Raw genomic sequence first — 24,658 nt, forward strand, 5'->3', positions numbered from 1 at the left:
CTTTTTTTAAAAGATAGACTTAAGGGGAAGCTAGGTGGCACAGTGGATAAAGCCACCTGGATTCAGGAGGACCTGAGTTCAAATCCAGCCTCAGACACTTGACACTTACTAGCTGTGTGACCCCGGGCAAGTCACTTAACCCTCATTGCCCCGCAAAAAAAAAAAAGAAAAGAAAAGATATACTTAAAATATAGGCACTAGAAACAGTTAATCCACCTCGTAGGTAATCTAGCTAGATGTGTTTGGGGCCAGATTCCCTGGGCCTATGCTTTTCTAAAACTATTTAGAGACTTTGTAGGAATCAGCTTCCTTTCTTGAGAAGATATTTGTTGAACTCTGTTCCATGCTCAGGTATTAGAAATTCCTTCTGTGTTGCAATGGCTTTTTTTTTTAATTAGATGCATAGAAGTTAATAATGGAGAGGTTTTATTTCCCAGAGGTTTTACTAAGAAATTTGAGATAGTTAAAATGAATAACTGTTTCTTTAAAAAAAGTCTTCCTTGTTTTTTTTAAATTATCAGGATTTTAAAGAAAGCTTTTTATTTGATAAAGAATGACAGTATACCAAGAATAATTCTCCTGTGTTTTTAGCTAAAATTCTAACAGAAATTTGATAGTTGATCATTTTGTAGTTGAAAATAGTCATCTCAAACACATTTTTGACCTAGATTAATACATCTCATAAGCATAATCATCTAATAAATAATTACATTGGTTTTGCTATTGAATTCGTGTTCATCTCTAAGATGAAATACTGATAACAATTTAAAATGTCTTCTGCAACTGTTTTTTAAAATGAGGATGAAGACCAATTTGATTCTCAATGACTCTGAAGAGTAAAAAAATAATATAAAATGTATAGAAAGTATTTTGTATAATTTTTTTGGGGAAAGAAAAAAATAACAATGAACCAAAACCCCAGGATATATATTTATGTATTTTGGGATATTTTTCATATAGTGAATTTCAGTAGAAAATAAATGTCTTCACAATAGTACTAATTTCCATTTGATTTATACTGACCCAAGTTCTCTTTGAAGAACATGTTAAGTTTATTGAAAGTGATCCTGAGGAGTGCCTCTACTTATACTATGCCTTGTAGAGTTAGTTACTCCAGGAATCATTTATTTAACTAACTGCTAAATGTTCCAATAAGTAATCTTGGATTCATTTTTCCAGAAAAGTGATTTATGAGTCATATAGTTTTAATGATTATTTTCACGAGCTCTCTCTCCTTTTAAAGCAGAAGCTGAGACGAAATGTGAACTTGCTAGAGAAGCTTGTAATGCAAGAAACACTCTCCTGTCTGGTAGTCAACCTATACCCAGGAAATGAGGGCTATTCTCTGATGCTCAGGGGAAAGAATGGTTCAGGTAAATGCTATATGTACAAATCACTTGGCTTTTAACTTTCATTACTAGACCCATACTCTGAGTCTTCTAGTTCAGTATGACCTGCCAGCGCTTATGCCTTACTAAGTGTAGCTTTTGAAAACCCAGGTTCATCTCCACATCTCTAGGACTAGTTAAGGAATTTACATGAATTTAGACTTTTTTTGAATGTAGGTCATAGATTACATAATAAATTGTAGTGAGGCAAATACTATGGTTTGGGTTATTTTTAGAACATATGTAGGAATTCTGCCCCAAAAGTTTTCATTTTGTATTGGTTTCAAATTACTTTTGCAGTTGTGATATCAAGAGAATTCTGTTATGAGTGACCATTTTGTAGATGAAATATAAAGGAATCAACATAATTGAAGTTTGATCATGATGCAGTTCAGGGAACTATCAGCTCCTTTGTTTGACTGGAATTTTCTTCTGTTTAACTCAGTAAATGTTAAGTGCTCTTATGTAAGATACAGACCATGGTCCCAGCGAGCATAAAAGCCATTGAGATTATTGATTATAATTTGGTAATTGCTTATAATTTATATTGTGCTTTATTTTTATAATTTTCTTGAACTGGTATTGATTATGACAGAATTGATCTTGCACCTGTTGGTCAGATATTTCCTAATATGCTTATCTTTTTTTCCTTGCCTCATACATTTGTGTAGTGTATCAGTTAATATGGTGGGTCCTAGAGGTCCCTCATTATTTTCTGAACCCCAATATTACAGCGAGCCACCCAATTAACTCTCCCCATATTAAATTTGGCCCCTACAGTTACCACCTCTCCTTTACCATCCCAATAGAGGAACTCATAACACTTTATTCTATACCACCCCACCCCACCTCCTCTAATCCATATATTATATGAGTTTAATTTTTCTTATGGATATATCTGATTATGCCATTCCACTTCAGAATTGTTCAGTAACACCCTGTGGCCAGCAAAGTAAATTCTTCTGCCAGGCATTTAAGGCTCTCTACAGTCTTTTGCCACTCTGCTTTTTAAGCGTTATGTCTTATTGCTGATTTTCTCCATTATTCACAATACTCTACTGAAATTCTGTTCTTTTCTAGTATTCTCATTCCAGCTCCTCGTTCCCACTAACACCTCACCCCCCAAAAAAGCCAACAACAACATTGGAACTCTTTCCATGGCTTTCTTTATATGGTTTCACGGGCCTTTGTTAGGCTGTCCTTTTCTCTTGTCCTATTGAATCTCTTCCCATCCTTTAAGCATAACCCAAATGCCACTTTTTTTCCAGTCACTTTGGTTTTTGACAATGTTCCATCTCCCATGGCACTTTATCTTGCAACTTTCTGGTGGACCTAGTGTGTAATACATTGTATTTCATCGATATTTATTTTTACTTTATTCTCTTATTACACTTTAAGCCCTGAGAGAGCAGAGAACACATCTAATCTAAACATCATGTCCTCCATTATGTAGCATAGTGTTGACTGAACCTTTTGGTAATGTGCTATATTATGAATTCATTAAACTTAGGTAACATGGAGCTTTAGAATCCTTTTAAATAATAGCTCTTACGTGTCTGCTATGTTCCCTTTGGAGAAGGAGCATCATTTTATGTGAAAATCTACTTGCCCTTTATTTTATCCACAAGTTCTACTTTGTCATTTAAATTCAGATTCTGAACCATTCGCCTGCCTTATGAAGAAGGAGAACTGCTTGAATACTTGGATGCTGAAGAATTACCACCTATTTTGGTTGATCTCCTGGAAAAATCTCAGGTGAAAAGTATTTCCTCTTTAAGTTGCCTTTTTATTAGTCACATGTTTCCTTTGGTGAGATACTCCATTTAATGTCTAACAACTAACTGCTGGTAGAAAGTGGAAGGAGTCACCAAAACTTAGCAATGGAAAATTGATTTGTTTATCTGGAAAGTTTTCACCTTCAGGGGAAAAGGCTGAATATTGTTGACAGTAGATTGCTCTTTGCTGAATCTAACTTAAATAGGCTGAGTCATGTGCATCCTATTAAAATAACTGTCACATGTACCTCACCTGTCAGGAAAAAAAATTACTGATGTTCCTAGAATGAGCATGACTTCATTTTTGGTGACATGCATTTGAATAAACTTAAATTCTGTTATCTGTGACATCTGCTTAACTCTTATGATAATCAGTTTTCCTCTTTTATTAAGCTCTGAATATTCTTGATTCACTTTTTAAGAAAGTTGAAGTTACTCTCCTCCAAAATATTTTGTCTTAAACAGGTTAATATTTTTCATTGTGGGTGTGTCATAGCAGAAATACGTGACTACAGACAATCTGGGAATATGAAATCTCCAGGTTACCAAAGTAGGCATATTCTCTTACGTCCAACAATGCAGGTGAGCATTTTTCATTTAAGTTCTTAAATCGTAGGCTATTGTTTTAACTGCAGGTTAGCGTTTTAATTGCATAATTTATTCCTGTGCTCATATGTTTATATAGATGTACTATTTACTTTTTTTCTAGACTTTAATCTGTGATGTTCATTCTATAACAAGTGATAACCATAAATGGACACAAGTAAGTTCAGCAGTTTTTTTTCTAATCGATCACATACTTAAGGCACAAAATAAAAATTGTTATCATCAAAAGTATGAAATTAATTGACATTTGTTTTTGAAGATCAAGAAACAAAATTCCTCCCCACATTTCATGTCTTAAACTGTCAAAGATTCTCTTTTGGGTTTAATTATCTTGGACACATTTGACTTATCTTCCCCCTCTTGCATAGTCTTTAAATTAAAGATTTAATTATAGAATATAAAATTCCTTGACTGACCTCATGATAATCCTGGTCTTAGAGTATTTCAAGTAGAAGCCAAGTCCTAAGAATAGTCATTTATTTTTCAAACCTTAGAGCTCAGTCAGTCCATTTCCTTCTTTTACTCTACCCTTTATCCCATTCAGGAAATCCCTCAATAATTTATCCCACTGTAAACAGAATAACCACTCAGTCTAAGTAATTTTTGTTTGTTGTTTGTTTTCGGGGCAATGAGGGTTAAGTGATTTGCCCAGGGTCACACAGCTAGTAAGTGTCAAGTATCTGAGACCAGATTTCAACTCAGGTCTTCCCGAATCTAGGGCCAGTGCTTTATTCACTGCGCCACCTAGCTGCCCCCTAGTCTAAGTAATTTAAATGACTCTATGACATGATTACAAAAGAATCAGTAGCCATTACATTAATAGACATTTGTGGGGCAGCTAGGTGGCGCAGTGGATAGAGCACCGGCCCTGGAGTCAGAGTACCTGAGTTCAAATCCAGCCTCAGACACTTAACACTTACTAGGCTGTGTGACCCTGGGCAAGTCACTTAACCCCAATTGCCTCTCTCTCCACACACACACACACACCAAAAAAAAAGACATTTGGACATTTCTCCCCGGGAGGAACAATAACTTTCCTGTTCATTTTACAGTTTATTAGAAAATAATAACTGCATAAACAAATTATGCTTATTTTCTGCAAAAGTATTTACTTAGCCATATTATTCATTAGTATTAATATGTCATTTCTGAATTTAGAATTTTTTAATCATGGGACTTTTAAAATGCAGGATTCAGTTCTAATAAAAGATTCAATAAAAACGTGTTTTACTTAATGGAAGTGAAAACATGTATATATCCATGCACACATATGCATATACATATACACCTATACACATACATATATACGTGTGTGTGTGTGAGAGAGAGAGAGAGAGAGAACAAAGCCAAGTATTTCAGTTATACAAGACAGTTCTAGTTAGCTTTGTTCTGGTAAAAATCCTTAGGCACTGGCCAAATTGCCAAATTTACATTCTAAAGCAATTCTTTTTCCTGGGCCTATCTCTTAACTGTAAAGAAAACAGAATGATCTGTCATCATTGTGCATTTTAATATGAGCTGTTTTTAAAAATCGTACAAATTATTGTATTATCAATAGGAGTCTTATGCTGCCAAATCCTTAAAGTCTTACGTATTGAAATACTGAAATTAAGTATTTTATTTCACTCACAAACGTGTATGAAGGTACAAGGAGTGTTTAAGTCTATATTTATCATTTCAGAGTTGTGAAATATCTTAAATGTGCTATAAGTATGCATGTCTATATTTCAGGAAGACAAACTTCTCCTTGAGAGCCAGCTTATCTTAGCCACAGCAGAACCATTGTGTCTTGATCCGTCTATAGCAGTGACCTGTACTGCAAACAGATTGCTCTATAATAAACAGAAGATGAATACGAGACCAATGAAACGGTAATCATCTTTTTTCTAGGATTATATATAGGTTTAAGGAGATTCTGCAATAACTAGTGGTTCTAACTTTTTTGCCAGAGATCTTTGCTGTATGGATAGTGGTTTTTCCCCACTATGAGGCTATTGGGCTTATATGTATTTAATTAAAATTTTCTCCAAGTTTCCCAGAGTTCTAAGTAATTTGAAAGCCCACCAGAGAAAAAACTGAAATGTAAAATGGATAAGAAGAGTCTACATATGAACCATAATTCTAGTTTTTTTACTTCTTGTATAAACTCGTATCCATTTAAATTTTTTTTTTTTTTAATATGGAACACTTCATGAATTTGCATGTCATCCTTGCGCAGGGGCCATGCTAATCTTCTCTGTATCGTTCCAGTTTTAGTATATGTGCTGCCGAAGCGAGCACTTCCATTTAAATTTTAAAGTGGTCAGTGCTTTAAAAATTATATTTGATAAACTCAGTTTTTCTTCAGGAATTGTGGAAAATGTGGTCACTTAGTAAGCCAAACAGTTTACTAAATTATCCTTTTTAAAAAAAAAATTAAATTACACTATCCTAATTAATGTTTTAGCTATATATTTTGCACATGCCATCAAACTGATAGTGTCATTTACTTTGCATAATAAGTTTTCTCACACAGAAATAGTTGTCTTTGCTGGCCTCTTTAGCACTAATTCAGATAGGACATGGCTTGAAAAAACCTGATGCAAACCAGAACACAGCTTAAAGGTGTCAGCCTTTTAATATACAGGAACAGTAATTTTCTTTAATAAATCTGTTGTAATGGGTAAAACTAAATGCGAGCTGGCTCACCAAAACTGTAATGGGTAAAACTAAATGTGTGTGGCACCTGTCCCCAGGGTGGAGAAAGCTAACTAGGACAACAGTTTAACAAAGAGAGAACAAGTGTCTCTGAAAGAATAGGAAAAGCCTAACTATCCCCCAGGAGCAATCAGAGCTCCACCTCCCATGAGGTTCCAACCACCAACTGATAAAACGAACAGCCTTCCACACTGCTTCAAGGTGATTGGTTGAGAATGGTCTCATATTGATGTGAGGTAACTTCAGAACACTGGACCTTAGAAAGGTCAACCCATGCTCTCTCGGCAGGGGGCTCCTGATAATAATATTCCTCACACTTATCTAAAGTTTAAATCTGTTATCTAAAGTTTAACTTACTGAACTATATTAATTAGGGAAGATTTAATGTAGTTATTAATGAAGGCAATTATTATAAATGCTACCCTTGGAAATAATAAATAAAGTAGGAAAGTACCTTATCTTGTGTTGGAATTCATGAGTTTTTTTTTCTTTTGTTTCCTTAATTTAAATCAACCTTTAAAATGGTTGCTTATTTAGCATATTATCCTTCACTAAAGATATTACATCTAGTTTTATAAAGTGGTGTTTTGAAAATATCCTATTTAAAATATGCTTGGAATGAGCCACTTTCCTGTCCACAAGAAGTCCTTAAGAATGAATGGGCACTTCATTTAGTATATGGGTTGCCTTAGTAAAGAATCATATGTGTGAAGAGCCTCCTCTACAATAATGAGGCCTGGAAACCTTCAAAGAAACTGTATGAGTCTCAAAAGCGGAAGGCCAGACTCTTTTAGTGGTTTTCTTGATGACCCAAAAAAGTAACTGACTTTTTTCAACAACTCCTCAACCAAGGATGGCTTCTGTTCTGATTAATCTTGTTGAGATTAACATCTGTCTAGTGATTTAGTGGCAGGAGTTTGGGTCCCAGCACTGACATTTATTAGTTGTCTGTTTCTAGGAAAAATCGCTTAGTCTTTTCTTAGTCTAGTACCACAACCAGAGTTGTGAGGATCAAAGGAATAGAAAGAGCTTTGGAAAACCTTAAAGATCAATATAAATGTTATTACTGACATTGTCAGATTTGAGGCCTTATGCCCCTGGGTACCAACATTAATTTGCTTAGCAAAAATATGTGAATTGTTCTTTTTGAAAACATTTCCTACAGACTTTTTTTTAAACATTAAATATATTCTAATGCTGTTGGAGAGAATGAGAAACTGCTTCTGAATAACACCTTTTTTCTGCTTTGAGGCGTTATGCCAGCTACCATTATTTATAGTATTTTAATTTTTAATAGATGAGTTCCTGGAAATATTCATAGATACCTTTTGTAATTCATTCAAAACGTTAGTGCTTCCTACATGCTACCATATATCCATTAAAGATTTCTTTCATATCACTTTTTATTTTGAATCTTAAATATTTTAGATGTTTCAAGAGATACTCTAGGTCTTCCCAGAATCGGCAGCAGGATGTGTCCCACTCTACAGCTCCCCCACAGCTAAGATTGCTTGATTACTTGCAGAAAAAGAAAAAGAGAGAAAAACAGCCCAGCAGTAGAACCTCAAAATTTCTAAGCAGGAAATGTAAGCACATTTTCTTTTAAAAATTAATATTTATTGCTCAAATAAAAACCTTGCTTTGCTCTAGTTTCCAGGATACTTACATTGTTATTTAATTTTTAGTGTGTGGATATGTGGAAACAGAACCCCTGTTATTTGACTATACCTTCAGAAGTGGATGTAAGTTACTTAACTTATTTCTACCAAAATGCATATGTTTAGCTAATGCTGATGGTGAATAGGAATGGGGTTGGAGAATTTTGAAGGAACTTTATATGTGTATGGTAACAGCCTTTAAAAGTAACTCCTTATTTAAAATGCTATTCTTTATGTACTCTATGTTGTGAAGTAGTGAATGAAAGAGCTCAAGATATGAAAAGACTGTAAACTCTTTTTGTAGGATAAGAGTAATCAAATAACTTCCGAAATAGGCTGAATACAAATGGAATCCCTACTCTTTAAACTGATACAGTTTTTCACAATCATAACATATATGTGTCCTCTTCCTCTCAACTTGATTACACTCTAAAATTGGCAATTTTGGGGTGATCAAGGTTAAGAGCTTTGTTACCTATGAACCATAAGTGAATGGAAGAAGATTACTTAAGTTAAAGTAATACTATTAAACCTCCTTACCACTACTTGGTTTTCTCTTCTAAAATGATAGGATTTAGAATTGGAAGGAGCTAGCCTACTTATTTTACAGATAAAACTGAAACTTGGGACTTAGTAAATTCCCTAAGGTCACATCTGTAGTAAAGAGCAAGATCCAAGACTCCAGATATAGTGTTCTTTCCATTATACTACCTGGTCTCTTTTCCTAATATGCTCTATTATAAAACTACAAAGAAATAGGTTGAAGATAGTAGCAGAGTAGATTTTATCTTTGTTTGCTTCTCTGGAAACTAATTCTGCAAAAATCTATTTTATAAATACTGGAGACAAAATTAAGCTTGAAAGTTACATAGGTCTCAAAAATTATATATTTATGGAGTTTGAGTTTAATGTTAGGCAAATTTTAAGTCTTTACCTTATAAGGTGAATACAGTGGCAGAGAGAGAGAGATCATTAAAACTTTCAGTGGTAAGAATTTGAAGTAGGGATTATTTTAAAGGCAAATCACTTTTCCAGAATACATAGGGAAGTTCTAAACACTTTTCAACTGTGTTTGTAAAGTTGAATGTTATTTCATTCATCTTAAATAGCTTCTTCAAAACTAATATACTTATTTTTAAAAATTCTTCTGTATAATTGTAGCCAAGGATTACTGAACTTCTTAAGCTCTTTTTCCTTCTTCCAGACTTTTATTCATTGCTCTACAATCCTGTGTTTTGTTGGTTTGACGTTTTAGGTGGAAAAGTATGCTAAAGTGGAAAAGTCTATCAAATCTGATGACTCACAGCCAACTGTCCTGGCCAGCACATGTGAGTAATTGAAACCTCTGCCAATCTCAGTTCTAGTATTTAGTGAAGATGTTCTGAAACAATTTATGAAATATTGAGTTATCTTTTTAAACATAATTGAAAAAATTTGGTTTGTAAGGTGTCATGAACTCCCAGAAAAAAAAAAATTATATTCTCCTTCATAACTTATAGATAAACTTTTTGAAACCAGATGTTAAATGTTGATTTTGGGGTTTTCTTTAAAAACTATAGGTGTGGGGGCAGCTAGTGGCACAGTGGATGAAGCACCGGCCCTGAATTAAGGAGTACCTGAGTTCAAATCCGGCCTCAGACACTTGACACTTACTAGCTGTCTGACCCTGGGCAAGTCACTTAATCCCCATTGCCTCGCCAAAAAAAAAAAATTTATAGGTGTAATTATTGCTATTTGGTTTTTATTCTAAAATTTATGATGTTCGTGTCTTCTAGAATTGCACTTGGAAAAAAAAAGTTCATTGTTATTAGAGTCTTATTCCTTGAAGTTGTGCGTTAATAGAGCTTTTTTAGTGGGAAGTTTTCAGATTAATTAGGTCATCCCAAGAAATTGAAATGTGAAGGATCTTTTTCTGTGTAGTAGAGCAAAAATTATAAATAATAAAAAGTAAGGTTGTCTTGAAAGGATATGTCTTAATATTATTTAGTATTTGCATTGTATTTGTCCATTATGTATATCTATGATATTTCTGTCAACCTGGGTTCATAGAATTAAAAGTTCCATTGTTCCAAAGTTTCCAAGTGATGAATAATATGAAAAATACTTTCAAGATATTTACATTGTTAGGTAAAGACTAAAAAGCCATGTGCCATAGGAGCCATTTGCCTATCAGACATTGGGGCAGGGTGGCGTTTTGGGGTGCACTAAAATAATGTTAGGAAATTGTTTTAGGCCTATATGGATAGTCCAGGATTTGTTTAGAGCAGTTCTGCCCTCATTCACTTGTTTCCCTATTTTACTATTCATTTGGATTGCTACCTTTGTAAGAACATTATTTGTGATATTTTGTCTTTTTAGGAGATAAAAGAAGATTATGTATTTGAATGTGAAGTTGGTAATCAGTTTCAGAAAACAAAGCTAACCATTTTTCAGTCACTTGGCAATCCACTTTACTATGGTAAAATACAGACTTATAGAAGTGATGAAGAAACTGAGCGCCCGATGTCACCAACCCAGTAAGTTTTGTTTAAATACACATGGATTTAAGATCAGCTGATTATGTGGTGAACATTTCTTAAGCTCTTACTATTTATAAAATTCCTAATGGAATTTTGACAAATAAAGAAAATTTAATTTTTTGTTTGAAATAAGATGAAAATTTAGTTATATCTTTTGAGGTTGTTTTGAGGTTTTGGGGTTTTTTTTTGTGGTGAGGCAATTGGGGTTAAGTGACTTGCCCAGGGTCATATAGCTAGTAAGTTGTCAAGTGTCTGAGGTTGGATTTGAACTCAGGTCCTCCTGACTCCAGGGCCGGTGCTCTATCCACTGTGCCACATAGCTGCCCCTTTATTAAATCTTAAAAATTAAGAGTTGGTAAAAGACAAGAGAGGTCATTTATTTCCTATCCTTTTGTTTAGTTAAACGTAACACGCATTTATTAAATATCTGTCATACATAGAGCTTACTTACAGGTACTGAGGGAGATAAAATTGGAGTTTGCATTCAGGTAAAGGAGATAAGACATATAAGTGAATAATGCACAGTGAGACATGCAGTTCTATTAAAGAGATACCAAAATCAGGTGCTGTTGCTTTAAGTGTCAGGGTGAAAGGTTATTGCCTGAAGAGAGAATGGGGGGGGGCAGCTAGATGGCACAATGGATAAAGTACCGGCTTTGGATTCAGGAGGTACCTGAGTTCAAATCCGACCTCAGACACTTGATACTTACTTGCTAGCTGTGTGACCCTGGGCAAGTCATTTAACCCCCATTGCCCCACCAAAAAAAAACACACACAAAAACAAAACAACAACAGCAAAAAAAAGGAGTGGGGGGAGGAGGAGAGTGTGTGGTGAAAAAGAGTAGCATTCCAGATGTAGAGGACAGTGTGCGTGTAGAGGATTACAAGGCTTATTTGGACACAGAATATGCAGTTTAAGTGAATTATGGAAGACCCGGAGAGAGAATTTTGGATGATAACTGGAAAGGTAAAGTAGAACCAAATTATAAAGGCTTTGAATGCCATTCAGCAAAGTTTGAGCATTACTAAATAGAGCAGAGGAGTGACCTCCATAAAAAAGCTTATTATGGTAGTCATATGAAGAATCTTTCATATTGGAGAGGATGGAACTAGGAAGACACACAAGGAAATTATTTCAGTCCTTCAGAAGAGTGTCAGTTGAGGATCGAGACTGAGGTGGTGGCAGTGGAGAATAAAGAGGGAACAGTTGTAGGAGATAATAAGAGGTAAAATCAGTAACTAGTTATTTGGGAGGGTAAGGGATAAGAAAAGGTAGAGAGAGTACCAGGATTTTTGAAAAAGAGACCAAGTACATAATGGTGGCTCTGATAGGACAAGTAGAGCCAAAATAAGCCCCATTTAGACGTTTCTCCCTGGGAGAACTTGTGGGACATAAAAATAAGATTTGAATATGGAGTTCCGAAGAAAAAATTAAGGGTTGGTGCTATAGATTTGGAGAGTCATAATATATATATATATAGTATAGAAGTGATCATTTAAGCCATGAGATCAAATGAGTTTGCCAAAGGAGAGAGTGATCATGCAAGAGGTCCGGAGAGACAAAACCCTGGGCAAGTAGCCATCATATAAGGAGGAGGAACAAAAGAAGAATACTGAGAATTACCAAGGAACAGTAACAGAGAATAAGGTGTATCTGAGTCTTAGAATCCAACAGAGGAAAAAATTTCCAATAATAGAAAAAGATCAACAGTGTCAAAATGATACAGAGAATTCCAAGAGGAGAAGAATTAAGAGAAAGATGATTCGATTTGACAATTTCGGAGGAAGCCTTTGAAAAAATAGGTTCAGGAATACCAACTTTTCCTGTGCAGACTTTATATTACAAAGGATTGAGGAGAGTATGTAGTGAGAAAAAGAACGCCTGGCATGAGGTATAGGGAATTTAAAGAAAGTAGCAATTGTCATTGTTCATTGTTGTTGTCCTTTGTACTCAAAAAGGACCAAAATGGCAATCAGTCTGTCAGGTCAGGAAATTGGAGCACATTTGTAAGCAGATGGGAAGGAAGAGTAGAGAAAAGGAAAGATTGGAATGCAGGAGGTAGAGGGGATACTACTAATGCAGGATCTGAAAGCAGTCAGGAGGGAAGCCCATTTCTAAAGGTCTCAGTCTTCTGAAGTAGGTGCAGAAGTCATCTGATAAAAAGGATTAGCGTTTGGGTTGCATTTTAGAACCTTTAAAAAGGGGGTGGGAGTGGGGGGCAAGCTTTGAAACTGTCACTGTAGGTAATAATATAATAATGGGTATTTATAGAGTGCTTTACTGTACATTATCTCATTTGATCCTTATAGCAACCTTTGAAGTAGGTACTAAAAGTAGGAAATGAGATAGGGTAAGAGTAAGGAGTAGAGTAGAAGAACAGAGCTGAAAGAGACTCCAGAATAGCTCAGCCCTGCAACTGAAGCATAAATCCTCTCTACAATATTACAGCATTACTAACTCATCATCTCCTAGAGTAGAATATTCCATTTATTTGCCAACTTTAGTATAAGGAATTTTCTTTATATATCCAGCCTCAATCTACCTCACCCAACTGTTTCTAGTTCTGTCCTTGGGGCCCACAAATAAATATATTCCTTCTTCCTCATGACAGCCCTTCAGATATTTAACTATAGTTACTACATCTCTGTTAAGCCACCCCTAGATCTCTCAGCTGATTCTTCTGGTAGCAAACATTTGAATCCCTTCACCTTCCTGTTTGCCTCCTTCAGGATGCACTCCAGCTTCTTAATGTCCTTCAAAAACAAAAATATTAACCCAAATCCTCAATTCATAAGTACCAAGAGGAAGTCATAGCTTAAGTTTTTTAATATTGGGTTAAATGTTAAGTTGGGCCTTTCCTTGCCTATTTACAATATAATATTTAGGGAGAAAGGATATGAGTCCAGAAAGACTTCCTAGAGTCAAAGATTTTCTGGTGTCCCCCAGTACTTATTTTTTTAATTTGTTAAAGCTAGAAGGGATCTTGAAGATCAATGAATATAATGGCCCACCACCACTTTACACTTGAGAAAACTGATGTATGACATTATTTGTCCATAGTGTTTATGGGCATTTGCTTGTTTTCTGCCCTTCAGTATTAGACTATCCAGCTTTCTAGGGCTGGACGTTTATACAGTGAGGGCAGTAAATTAAGCCCTGAGGTGGAAAATAAATCAAGTTAAGATTAGATTCAGCACTGTGCTTTCTCTGGTTCAAAGTACCAGGTTAAGTAATGGGGACTCATACAAAAACTACCTGCCCTCAAGGAGCTCACAGTTGACTTAGGGAAGTTTTAATTGGGAAGGAAAAGAAAGTAAGATTATGCTGCATTAGATAACAATTTTTCTATTGGTAAAGCATCACCTGAAGTCTCTCCCTTAAGGTTTCTGATCTCTTAAGATCTTTCTCTCTGATGGCAATCTTATTTTTGAATCTGCAACCCCATACACCACTCTCTTCCTAAGCCTTTCTTCTCCTGTTTCATCACCAGTGTTCTGGTTTCACTTCTTAAGCAGAAATAAGGATCTAGAAGAAATAATGTACCATAAATTTGTAAACAGATGAAATCACCTCAGTTAAATGTTTTTTTCTCCTAGGCAATGAATTCAAATGGTAGGGCTTACCCAAAAATGTGTGTTGAGGAGAGTGGGAGCATCATAAGGTCATGGAGATGCAGTCTCCAAAGAAATAGCTAGTTGAAACATTACAGCATAGGTATAACAGCAAATGAAATGAGTTAAGAAGATAGACTTGGAGGAGAAAATGAGTGCAGTATTGGATAAAGAGAGGGAATTTTAAAAAGCAACAGAACGAAGGGCTCATGTGATTATAAAACATTGTGACATTTCTTTTGGAAGTTACATGCCACGTGTTATGACAATATAAATCAGCAACTAGAGTTTGCCAACCAATTAAAGAGGTTTACCTGGCTAAACAAGATAGAGCACTTTACCCCCAATTCAGGAAATTTCACTGCATGTACTATTGAGAGTCTAAATTCCTTAAACATGATTTTCAGTACTTGACTTTAGATAAATAGTACATTAGATAGCAAATAGTAAATGTAAACCCTGTTTTATATTATCCTGGTAATTTTTTAAATCATGGTATGTGTAGAATTATATTTTCTACCATAGATTTGTTGAAGTTTAGTTCTGGAGCTGAAGATTTCCATAGCTATCTATCCTACTGCTGCAGGAAATGACTTATATTTGAATTTTTCTCTAATACCTCAGGTTCCTTATTGGATCAAAGACTGACGCTGAAAGGGTAAAACATTTAGATCTTGTTTCTGCTTGTTTGTGTTTGAAGAAAAAGCACAGAATCAATTCAAAGGGAATAAATCTACATGGTACAGTACAAGTGTACTACCAATCAGAAATGAAAAAACCTAGATTCTTTCTGGCCCCTATTCTGTTATTAGCTAGTTTTATGATTTAAGCAGTCAACTCACCTCTCTGGGCTTCAGTTTCCTCATTTATAAAATGAGAGTGTTAAATTAGATGAAGTCTGTGGTCCTTTACTGGTCTAAAATTAGTGATTTTACAAATGCCTAAAATGTGATCTTTTTCTTTTTAGCCAGTGAATGGACAGTGCTAAGTGAGGCTGCAGTAGAAAAAGTGGTTTTCAGTCATTTTAGCTAACAAGTAATTTTAGCTGGATAAAAGATTGGTTAAAATATATATATATATATAGATATATATATAGATATATATTATATATATATATGTAAGAAATGTGCTTTTGATAGCTTTTGGTTAAACTAAAAAATAGATTCTAAAGCCATTTATAGGATATAAAGAGCAGATGTTTACATTTATCAGTAATGTGAAATTTAGTTGGTGTAAACTGATTGTTTAATCAGATATACACTGTTATTTTTTGATGAATGTGGAAACTTGGTTATATACCATTTACAAAATGCAGAAAAACTGAAAAAATGGAGTGATTCTGTCAAATTAAGCCTGCTCATAGAATAACATTTTCATGGGATTTTTGTAATCCATTCAATACATCTCTAATGTGTTCATTTTGAAGCAATAGCAATAAATTCTGTTTTCATATATATATTTCAGAATAATTAATCAGTACCAGGAGTTGATTCAGAATGAAGCTGAAGTGTCCAGTCAAGATGTCCCACTCAAGTGGATCTGGCAATCTTAGTCAACTTTCTCCAGGAAAAGAAATGGAAGTAAGATTGATCACTGTTATTTTCTTATTAATAATCCAAACAGAACAGTGAAAATGATTCTTTTCTTTTTAAAAAGGTTAGGTTTCTTTTGCCACTTCACGTTTAGAATAATTCATAGATCTTGATCTCAACTAAGCTATAACTCTTACCATCCTTTAATTTTTGGTTCCCCATTAATAGAGTGATCTTAGAACTGCTTAAGGGTTCTCGTTTTGGTTAAAATTGATAGTATCACTATCAAGAGTTAAAAGAACAGCCTAACCTGTTGTCAAATTTTAAGATTCCTTTAATATTCCACATAAATCTTTATGTCTCTAATGCCTAAGTGCTTTGTAAATGATTGGTTAAACTTTTCATCGTAGCATAGAAGTTCTTAGTATATTACTGTATTTTCTATTAATATTTTCCACTTTTAGCCTTAGTGAACCATCTATAATAGTGGGGAATATTCTGGTCATTATTTGCTATATTTGGTAACTTTTATATTTGTGAAGCAAATTTCCCTAGTGCCACATATCTTTGTACTAATATAGTGGTATTTATATTAGAACATAAGTAATTTTCAATAAAATCTTATTTGATTAGCCACTGTCAATGCAGCTTTTGATTAATAATGCTATGTTTCATTATATTACAGCAACTTAAGCAAAAAGCGTGTCAACTCCATATTGTATTCCAAAATTTCCTCATTATGAAACACTTCCTTAGGTCATGTGATTGTTAAAAGGCTATTTGTGTTTTTTAAGGAGTTAAGCATGGTGTAATAGAAAGAATTGCTGGATTTTTGAATTAGAAGACCTCTCTGTTCTCATTTTAGATCTGCTATTAACAGCAGGATGTGTCATTTTGGCCAAGTCACTTCACCTCTCTGAGCATCATTTCCCTCTAAAAAATGAGGAATTCAGGGTAGAGCAGAGATTATAACCTTTTTAATCTCATGAACCCCTTTGGCAGTCTGGTGTGAAGCATTTAAAGGAGAAAGAAAAAAAGCAAAGTCCCACTCAGGGCCTTTTAGCTTTTGGACTGGCAGAATCAAGACTAAACTCAAAAAGGAGTGACCCCACTGTGGCCATCAGTGTTGTGGGTCAGACTTGAATTCTGCTAGTCTTGCAATCATTAAAAATGATGTATTTAAATGGCATAAATAAAATAACAGTATTACAAAGGAAACCAATTATATTGAAATACAGTTATCGACCAGCCAGATGGCGGAGTAGAAGGAAGTAGTACAGCGAGCTGTCCCCCACAACTACTCCACAAAGATCTAGAAAACGCATCAGACCAAGTCCTGATCGGAAATTCAAGAAAAAATCACAGTGAGTCACTTTTCTAGCCCAGATAGTCATAGGGAAACTGGTAGAGAGAGGTCTGTGGAAAGAGGGTTGGAGGTAGAGGGGAGAAATTAGGGGGTAGGATTACTGGGGAGGGGGAAAAAGGGAGGAGACAGGGTTCTAACCAGAGGCACCGACCCCTATGGAGCCTTCCAACAAGGGGTCTACATGTAGCTTTGTACCAGGGATGAAAGATTTGGCACAGAAATGCCTGACCTTATGCAGGAATATAACAGGCAACTGTAATCACTACCCCGTGTTGTGTTATAGATCCAGTTTAGACTACATAAGGGAATCTGTCTAGGTGAGGCTTGGATCAAGGCAAAGGGCAGTTAAGGGCCCTAGACTGAGAACTAAGCAAGTATAGAAGCAAACACTAGCTGTGTGTCTCTCGGTCTGGGAGTTTGCTTAGATCTTCAGATCCAGCTCCCAGCTCAGTCTGAAGTTTGTAGCAGAATAACCAGGGCAGGAAGCACAGACCGAAAGGGAAACCCGCTGTCACTCTGAACCTGCAGAGTTCCATCTAGTGGCCAAATCCAATAGCAATATACTGCAGCCCTGCCAGCCAGGTAAGCCAACAGTTGAGTCACTCAGACCCAAATTTTAGAAATGTTCAGCTCAGACCTGGAGGGCAGAGATTAGATTTCAACATGAATCAGATGGTTTTGGATACATCAAAGCTTGCAGTTTCCCAGCCTTGGCTGTCCCTATATACACCAAGAAAAGAAGCAGGAAACAAAAAAAACAGGGCAAAGTCTGGCCCCAAGCCATTCTTCCAGAACAGCTTTACCCTAATGCATAGAGCTTTATCTTAATACAAGTCCTAAGGAAGTCTGGAATGAGCAAACAATAAAAGAACAAACCATAAAAGGGGTATTAAGGGACAAAGCACCCTCAAGACACAGCCCCAGAAGAGAATGAGTCCCAAACATCTAATAAGAAAAGACTTAAAAACACTGTTTGGGCACAAGCTCAAATGGAATTTCTGGGTGAGTTGAAGAAGAGTTTAAAAAGAGCTAATGTGGGGGCAGCTAGGTGGCACAGTGGATAGAGCACCGGCCCTGGAGTCAGGAGTACCGGAGTTCAAATCCAGCCTCAGACACTTAACACTTACTAGCTGTGTGGACCCTGGGTAAGTCACTTAACCCCAATTGCCTCACTAAAAAAAAAAAAAGAGCTAATGTGACTTTATAAGTGAAATAAGGGTGTTAGAGGAAACAGTTGGGGGAAAGAAACAAGACATGAAGGGTCATTGGGCTCCTTTCAAATTAATATGGGTCAAATAGAATGACTTCATGAAAAAACAAAAAATAGTAAAATAAAAAGACTGGGGGAAAAATAGAAGAAAGTATAAGGTATCGCATGTTTTAAAAAATGCAGCTGATCTGAAAAACAGATCAGGGAGAGAGAATTTAAGAATTATTGTACCACCTGAAAGCCTTTATAGTTCATCATAGTTCAGGAAATCATAGAAGAAAACCACCCTGACCTCTTAGAACCAGAGTGCAAAGTAAAAATTAAAAAAAAAAATTCCACCAATCACTTCCTGAAAGAAACCTCAAGACAAAAATTGTCATGAACATTATAGTCAAAATTCACAATTTCCTGGGTCAAATAAAAAAATACCACAAGCCAGCCAGAAAGAAAAAAAAGCAATTAAATTTGGAGGACCCATTGTCAGGATCAAACGATATAGCAGCCAACCAATTTAAAGATCAGAGTTTAGAATATTCCAGAAGATAGAGGCTTATAAACAAGAAGCAAGTATAATCCTACAGGAGGAAAATGGACCGTTAGTGAAATAAAGGACTTCCAAGTATTTCCTGATGAAAAGATCAAAGCAAAGTAGAAACTTTGAAATACAAATTCTGGAGTCAAGAAGAACAGTTGAGAAGCATAAACAGTCCTAGAGAACTAAAGAATAACTGTGCCCTCATAACCTGTCATCAGTAGGGGCCACAGAGCAAGTCTAATCAAACAGAGGGCCTGGGAGTTGATTTGGATGTTTTTCTGATCATACAAGAAGAATGGAAAGGTAGAGGAAGAGTGATGAGAATTATCTCACATACCAGGGTATTACAGAGGATGAGGAAAGAGGATGGGTTTGGCTACTCTTGAATCTTGCTTTCCTTTGAACTGGTTAATGGAGGGAATAATATACACAGAATTCAGGACAGAAGTATGTTTACTAGGGAAACAGGAAAGGTGGAATACGAGGGAGGGTTTAGTCCTAACCAAAAGAAACTTAATGAAGGAGCAGAGCAGATGGATCACAAAGGAGTTGAAAAGGAAAGTAAGAAAATATATACCACCCATGAGTGGGACCTCTGGGAGGAGGCAAGAGGCAAGAAGAGCAGAAGCTAACCACGATTTCAGAGGGCTCATGATGAAACATCTTAACCATGTCTGACAGATTTAGGCATGATCTTTTGGACACAGTTGTGAGAGTTTGTTTTTTGAACTGATGCATATTTGTTACAAAGATTTTGTTTTTCTTTTTCAGTGAGGGGGAGAAGGTGGATTTTCATTATTTGTAAAAAACAAAAAAAACCCTTAATTCAAAAAAAAAAATGCAGATGTCAGAGTACACACACACACACGCACACACACACACACACACACACACACACACACGCACGCGTGCATGTGCACGCACATCGCACATTAAAACCCTGGACTAGAAGACTTTAAAAGACTTTTTCCTAACTATTCTGTGATAATCCTCCTTTGTACAAGGACATGAACAATAATCGCTTTTATTTCTGCCCTTTGGCTGGTTTCCTGGTATCACTTCAGGTACAGTGGTGTTGACATTGAGTAGAATAGGATTGCAAAAGGTACAGTATAATTGAGTTTAGATACTATGATCCCATTCTCTTTTTCCCAGGAGGGTGACACAGAGAGTATGTCTTTTTGAGGGTGGACCAAAAAAAAAGACAAAAACACCTGCCTTTGGCTCATGTTGGCCTGGCAGCCTCTTCTAACCATATCAGTTCAGTTTTTTAAAGTATTTTCAAAGCAAAGGCAAACTGATATTCTAAAGATAGAATTGCATCCCTCTGTGGGACCAGGATTACATTCAGATGAATATAGTGAGCTTTCCTTTCATTTTCTCTGCCTGTTATGGGGTAGCCCATAAATCTCATACAAACCAAAGACCTCACAAATCAAATAAGACTGACTTTGTGGTATTTCTAGATCACAATCCTTGAAATTGTAGTATCTATAATACTGAATCTCTTATGTAGGTGGTTTCACTTGAGAATTGAGTGATTTTTAATGTGTTCTACAGTTCCTATATTTTGGGTAATAATCTTAGTCTTGATAAATATGTCTTAAATAATTGTTCTTCTTCACAGCCCGAGAGTTTATTGATTCAACCATCAGTGTTGGGAAAGGGAGTAAAACATCGGCCTCCACCCATTAAACTTCCTTCAAGTTCAGGAAGTAGCTCTTCAGGTAAAGCAGTCCTTCCATTTCCTCTTTATTTTTATGTCTTGGTTTTATTTCTCTTTTGGGGCATAATCTTGGATGACAACTGATTAACTGTAATGGTGATAAAGACATGCTCTATCATCTGTCAAAAACTCTTTTGACTTGCATTTCTAGCTTTACAGAATTTAAAATCTCTCTTGTGATGGTTCAAAATAATAATGTGAATGTCTTCTTTTTCAGGTCATATTTTTAGTCCACAGCAATCAGGCAGCCATCATAAGTCCCCAACTCCTCCCCCCACTTCTAAGCCACCTGGTCCTTTCTCGGAAACCTTCCTGGATCTTAGTCAAGTTAGCATGCTTTCTCCAGCTGCTCTGTCACCTGCCAGCTCATCACAAGTGGAGTCACAACCTAAATTCTCCATTAAATATTCATAGGCTTTTGCATTAGTGCATTGCAAGACAACTTCTTGGCCAGTGGAACGATAAAACTTAAAATGTACAGTGGGCCCCTCAATTGTATCAGTTTGCAAAGCTGAAGGCAGGTCTCTTGTTGACTGTATGTACTTTTATGTTTATTGTATTGTATGTTTTTCTGTATCTATGTATGCACCCTTGTGTATACGTTTCTAATAGATTTGCCATTCGTGTTTACCTTTTTCCTTAAAAAAAAAAAATTAACCTGGTATTAACGTGACAGTGAGATTTCCAAAGTGTTCTTGATACAGTGTACCTTGGACCACTTTGCATTTTACATAAGTTATATAGCAGATTTGATAAAAATGTCTTAGGGGGTATAGCAGATATATCTTGTGTATGTAAACAATCTGTTTAGTCCTAAGGTGGTGATGCAATAAATTAAAAGGCTGATTTTTTCAAACATTCCTATACTGTTTTATAAATCATTGTCGATTATTAAACTGTGATAATGATTGTAAAGCACTATATTGAAGATGTTAAAATATGATTTTTTTCCAACTGAGTGATCTCAAAGGTTTTAGATATCAGTGACATGATTATTAGAATTCTAGCTCAATGTTGAACTAAATTCTTCAAAATAAAAATGAATCTTAAGACATTATAGAAACAGATTTGTCCAAAGAAACTCCATTCCAGTTTTTACATTTTTAAATAGACTATGTATACCGAACCTTTTAGTACATGGCACAGTGGTAGAGTGTGGTTCTCTGCATTAGTTATAAGCATCTTCATCCTGATAGCTCAAAAGTGTAAATTTTTCTGCCTTCTTGTTGTGCACAAAGATAAAACAAAAATCTTTGAATAAATTCTCTAAGTCTTCTTCACACCTTTCTTATGTTGGGGGTATGGATTATGTTACTCTACTGCACACGGTTGTTACTAGAAGTAAGGTTGGGTGACAGCTTCTGGACATTCACATTTCTTTCCTTTCTTTCTGCAGGACATGAAAGCTAAAAAAGAAACACCTCAAGAGCTTTTGGTTTTGCTTTTTTTTTTTTGTTTTCTTTTTTTAAATTGATAAACTGTGCGTACTGCATTCCAACAGATTTTCTATACATTCTACATTTAAAGAGAAATACACAGTTACTGTTAAAGATACAGTATTGTCACCTTTAAAATGATTTGCTTTATTACTGGCGTTTATGATTTGGGTGAACTTATGTTGGAAATTAATATTTATTCATATATATATAGTACATATATAGAGGTGCCCATATTTTTTGTTTATTGGCCAAATTAATTTATTAATATCTGTTATCAGTTTGATTCTGATTTATCAGATTACTGTATAAATTTATATAAGTAGTTTAAAAGTTAAATCAATTCTAAATGGATTAATTATAAAAAATTAATTTGGGTTGCTTCCGAACTTTAGTAAAAAAGAAAAACAGAATATAGGAATTTTAACTTTTAAATGGATGAGAGGAAAAAGTACCCATTTGTATTAGCATTGTATAGTAAAACTGCCACTAATGGACTTTTTAGGTGATATACTGCATCCTTAATTGTGATTGAGTGTAGTGACACTCTTGGTATACATATGTAGAAAATTAACACTGCAGTTTACTGCTTTTAAAAAAAAAACTGGAACACATTGTCAGTGCTAAGTAAGATATCCATTAACCTTATTTTAAAAAGGACTGGCCTTTTATAACAAACTAGCAACTTTGTTATTTTTCTCAATGAGCAGGATCTGGAACTCCTAAGCCATCTAACTCCTACACCAACCCCTTCATCGACCCCCACACCCTCCTGATGCTCAGAGCTCAACTCCTATTACCCCTTGTGCCACCCCTACTCCCCAAGATTCAGGCTTCACCCCTCAGCCCACTTTACCCCGTATGCTCCAGCAGCAAATGTCTCTGAGCAGGCAATGCTAGTAATGACCAATCCTCTTTCCCCATGGTAACATCTATAACTACAGGAACCACGTCCACGCCAAGTCATGGCAACCCTGCTGGACTTAACTTCATCAATGTAGTGGGCTCTGTATGGTAAGTTTGCTTTGCTGCCATGTTTCTCATTAATTTACATAAGTCATAACCCTTACACATAATTTTGAGAAAGATTCAGTGCCGCAAGAAAAATAGATGGTTTATAAATTTTCTAGCCTGAAGTTTACTGGACATACTTGTAAAATTAAGAATAATTCCACATGAGCCAAATGTTAAAAATTGTTTTAGTTTAACACTTGCAAAATTATGCATGCTTAATTTTTTGAAAAGATAACAGCTACAGACAGCTAGGTGGTGCAGTGGATAAAGCACTGGCCTTGGATTCAGGAGTACCTGAGTTCAAATCCAGCCTCAGACACTTGACACTTACTAGCTGTGTGACCCTGGGCAAGTCACTTAACCCTCATTGCTGCTCCAAAAAAAAAAAAAAAAAGATAACAGCTCCAAGTAGTATATTGTAGCTATCCTTGTACCATAATATCATCTCACTTTTTATTCCTATCCTTTATACTCATAAATAATAGTGAAATCTTACAGTAAATTTTTTGTTTTACTTTCTTTTGTTTCGGGGGGGGGGGCGGGGGGGGGGGGTGAGGCAATGGGGGTTAAGTGACTTGCCCAAGGTCACACAGCTAGTGAGTGTTAGGTGTCTGAGGTCGGACTTTGAACTCAGGTCCTCCTGACTCCAGAGCTGGTGCACTATCTACTGCGCCCACCTAGCTCCCCTGAACATAGTCTTTTTAAATTTTTTCCCATGTTACACTCTTTTAGGAATCTTTTTATTGTTTACAATACATAGTTTTAATAGCCTACAGTCAGTATAAAGCATGAAAATAATGAGATAAAGAAGTTTATGCATAAGAAAGAGAAAGGAAACACACACAGAGTTTGATATCAGTTTTTTGCATGCCAACTACGTAATTTTTTTCCAGAAGAGCTTTAACCACTTCTAGAATTCATTTTCTCAAGAGCTTTTGGGGGGGGGGGGCATTTGGGGTTAAGTGACTTGCCGAGGGTCACACAGCTAGTAAGTGTCAAGTGTCTGAGGCCGAATTTGAACTCAGGTTCTCCTGACTCCAGCTGGTGCTCTATCCACTGCGCCAACCTAGCTGCCCCTAGAGCTTATTAATAGATTTACATTTCCTAAAGAAAACTGAAAACATATACCAAAAAAAACTAAACCATTGCTAAAGCCATGATATCATGAATAGGTGTCTGGATCAAAGAAGGAACAAATGTCCTGCTGAAATTTGGGGGGGTTTTGTTGCATTTCACAGTTTTTGAGAGAGACAAATTGAATGAGTAGACTTATCCTAGTCATTATCACTAATTATTGCATGCTTGTCCAAATGTTTGCTGAGCTGTCATAGGAACAAATTTGTTCTGCTTTGGATTTAACCGACTTTTCCCTTCACCTGACTGTGAGCACAGCATTGAGTGAGCAGTTCAAAATCCATGCTCGGATGTAATACTGGTGCCATAACCCCTGCAGGGTTTAAATTTGAGTGGCATTTTACCCTCAGGAGGTCTGGTACCAGGTGCATTGCCAGCTGCGATGCAGTCAGCCTCTCAGTCAGGTTAGTATATTTAAAAATAAAGTAATCTTGAAGACTGTTTTTGTTG

The 24,658-nt window shown here is 35.8% G+C and overlaps 1 protein-coding gene and 1 non-coding gene across 2 annotated transcripts; one reads left to right on the forward strand and one right to left on the reverse strand.

Annotated features, from left to right (window-relative positions):
- Positions 1 to 1,867: 1,867 nt before the first annotated feature.
- SUPT20H (SPT20 homolog, SAGA complex component) lies at positions 1,868 to 22,946 on the forward strand. The gene is made up of 11 exons (XM_043993730.1): positions 1,868 to 1,915; positions 3,629 to 3,745; positions 3,873 to 3,926; positions 5,501 to 5,640; positions 7,895 to 8,052; positions 8,152 to 8,208; positions 9,329 to 9,387; positions 10,483 to 10,640; positions 14,880 to 14,913; positions 20,526 to 20,625; positions 22,771 to 22,946. The coding sequence occupies exons 1-11, from the start codon at positions 1,868 to 1,870 to the stop codon at positions 22,944 to 22,946; spliced, it is 1,101 nt and encodes a 366-aa protein (XP_043849665.1).
- LOC122752095 lies at positions 5,943 to 6,049 on the reverse strand. The gene has a single exon (XR_006355896.1). It is a non-coding gene; the product is annotated as a U6 spliceosomal RNA (small nuclear RNA).
- Positions 22,947 to 24,658: the final 1,712 nt, after the last annotated feature.

The sequence above is a fragment of the Dromiciops gliroides genome, chromosome 3 (genome assembly GCF_019393635.1).
Source record: "Dromiciops gliroides isolate mDroGli1 chromosome 3, mDroGli1.pri, whole genome shotgun sequence".
NCBI lineage: Eukaryota > Metazoa > Chordata > Mammalia > Microbiotheria > Microbiotheriidae > Dromiciops > Dromiciops gliroides.

Coding starts and splice junctions, on each gene's coding strand:
- SUPT20H (XM_043993730.1), top strand. CDS start 1,868: ATGGTCCCAGCGAGCATAAAAGCCATTGAGATTATTGATTATAATTTG. Junction 9,388..10,482: donor TTGACGTTTTAGGTGGAAAA/GTATGCTAAAGT, acceptor TTGTCTTTTTAG/GAGATAAAAGAAGATTATGT. Junction 20,626..22,770: donor TTCAGGAAGTAGCTCTTCAG/GTAAAGCAGTCC, acceptor CTCAATGAGCAG/GATCTGGAACTCCTAAGCCA.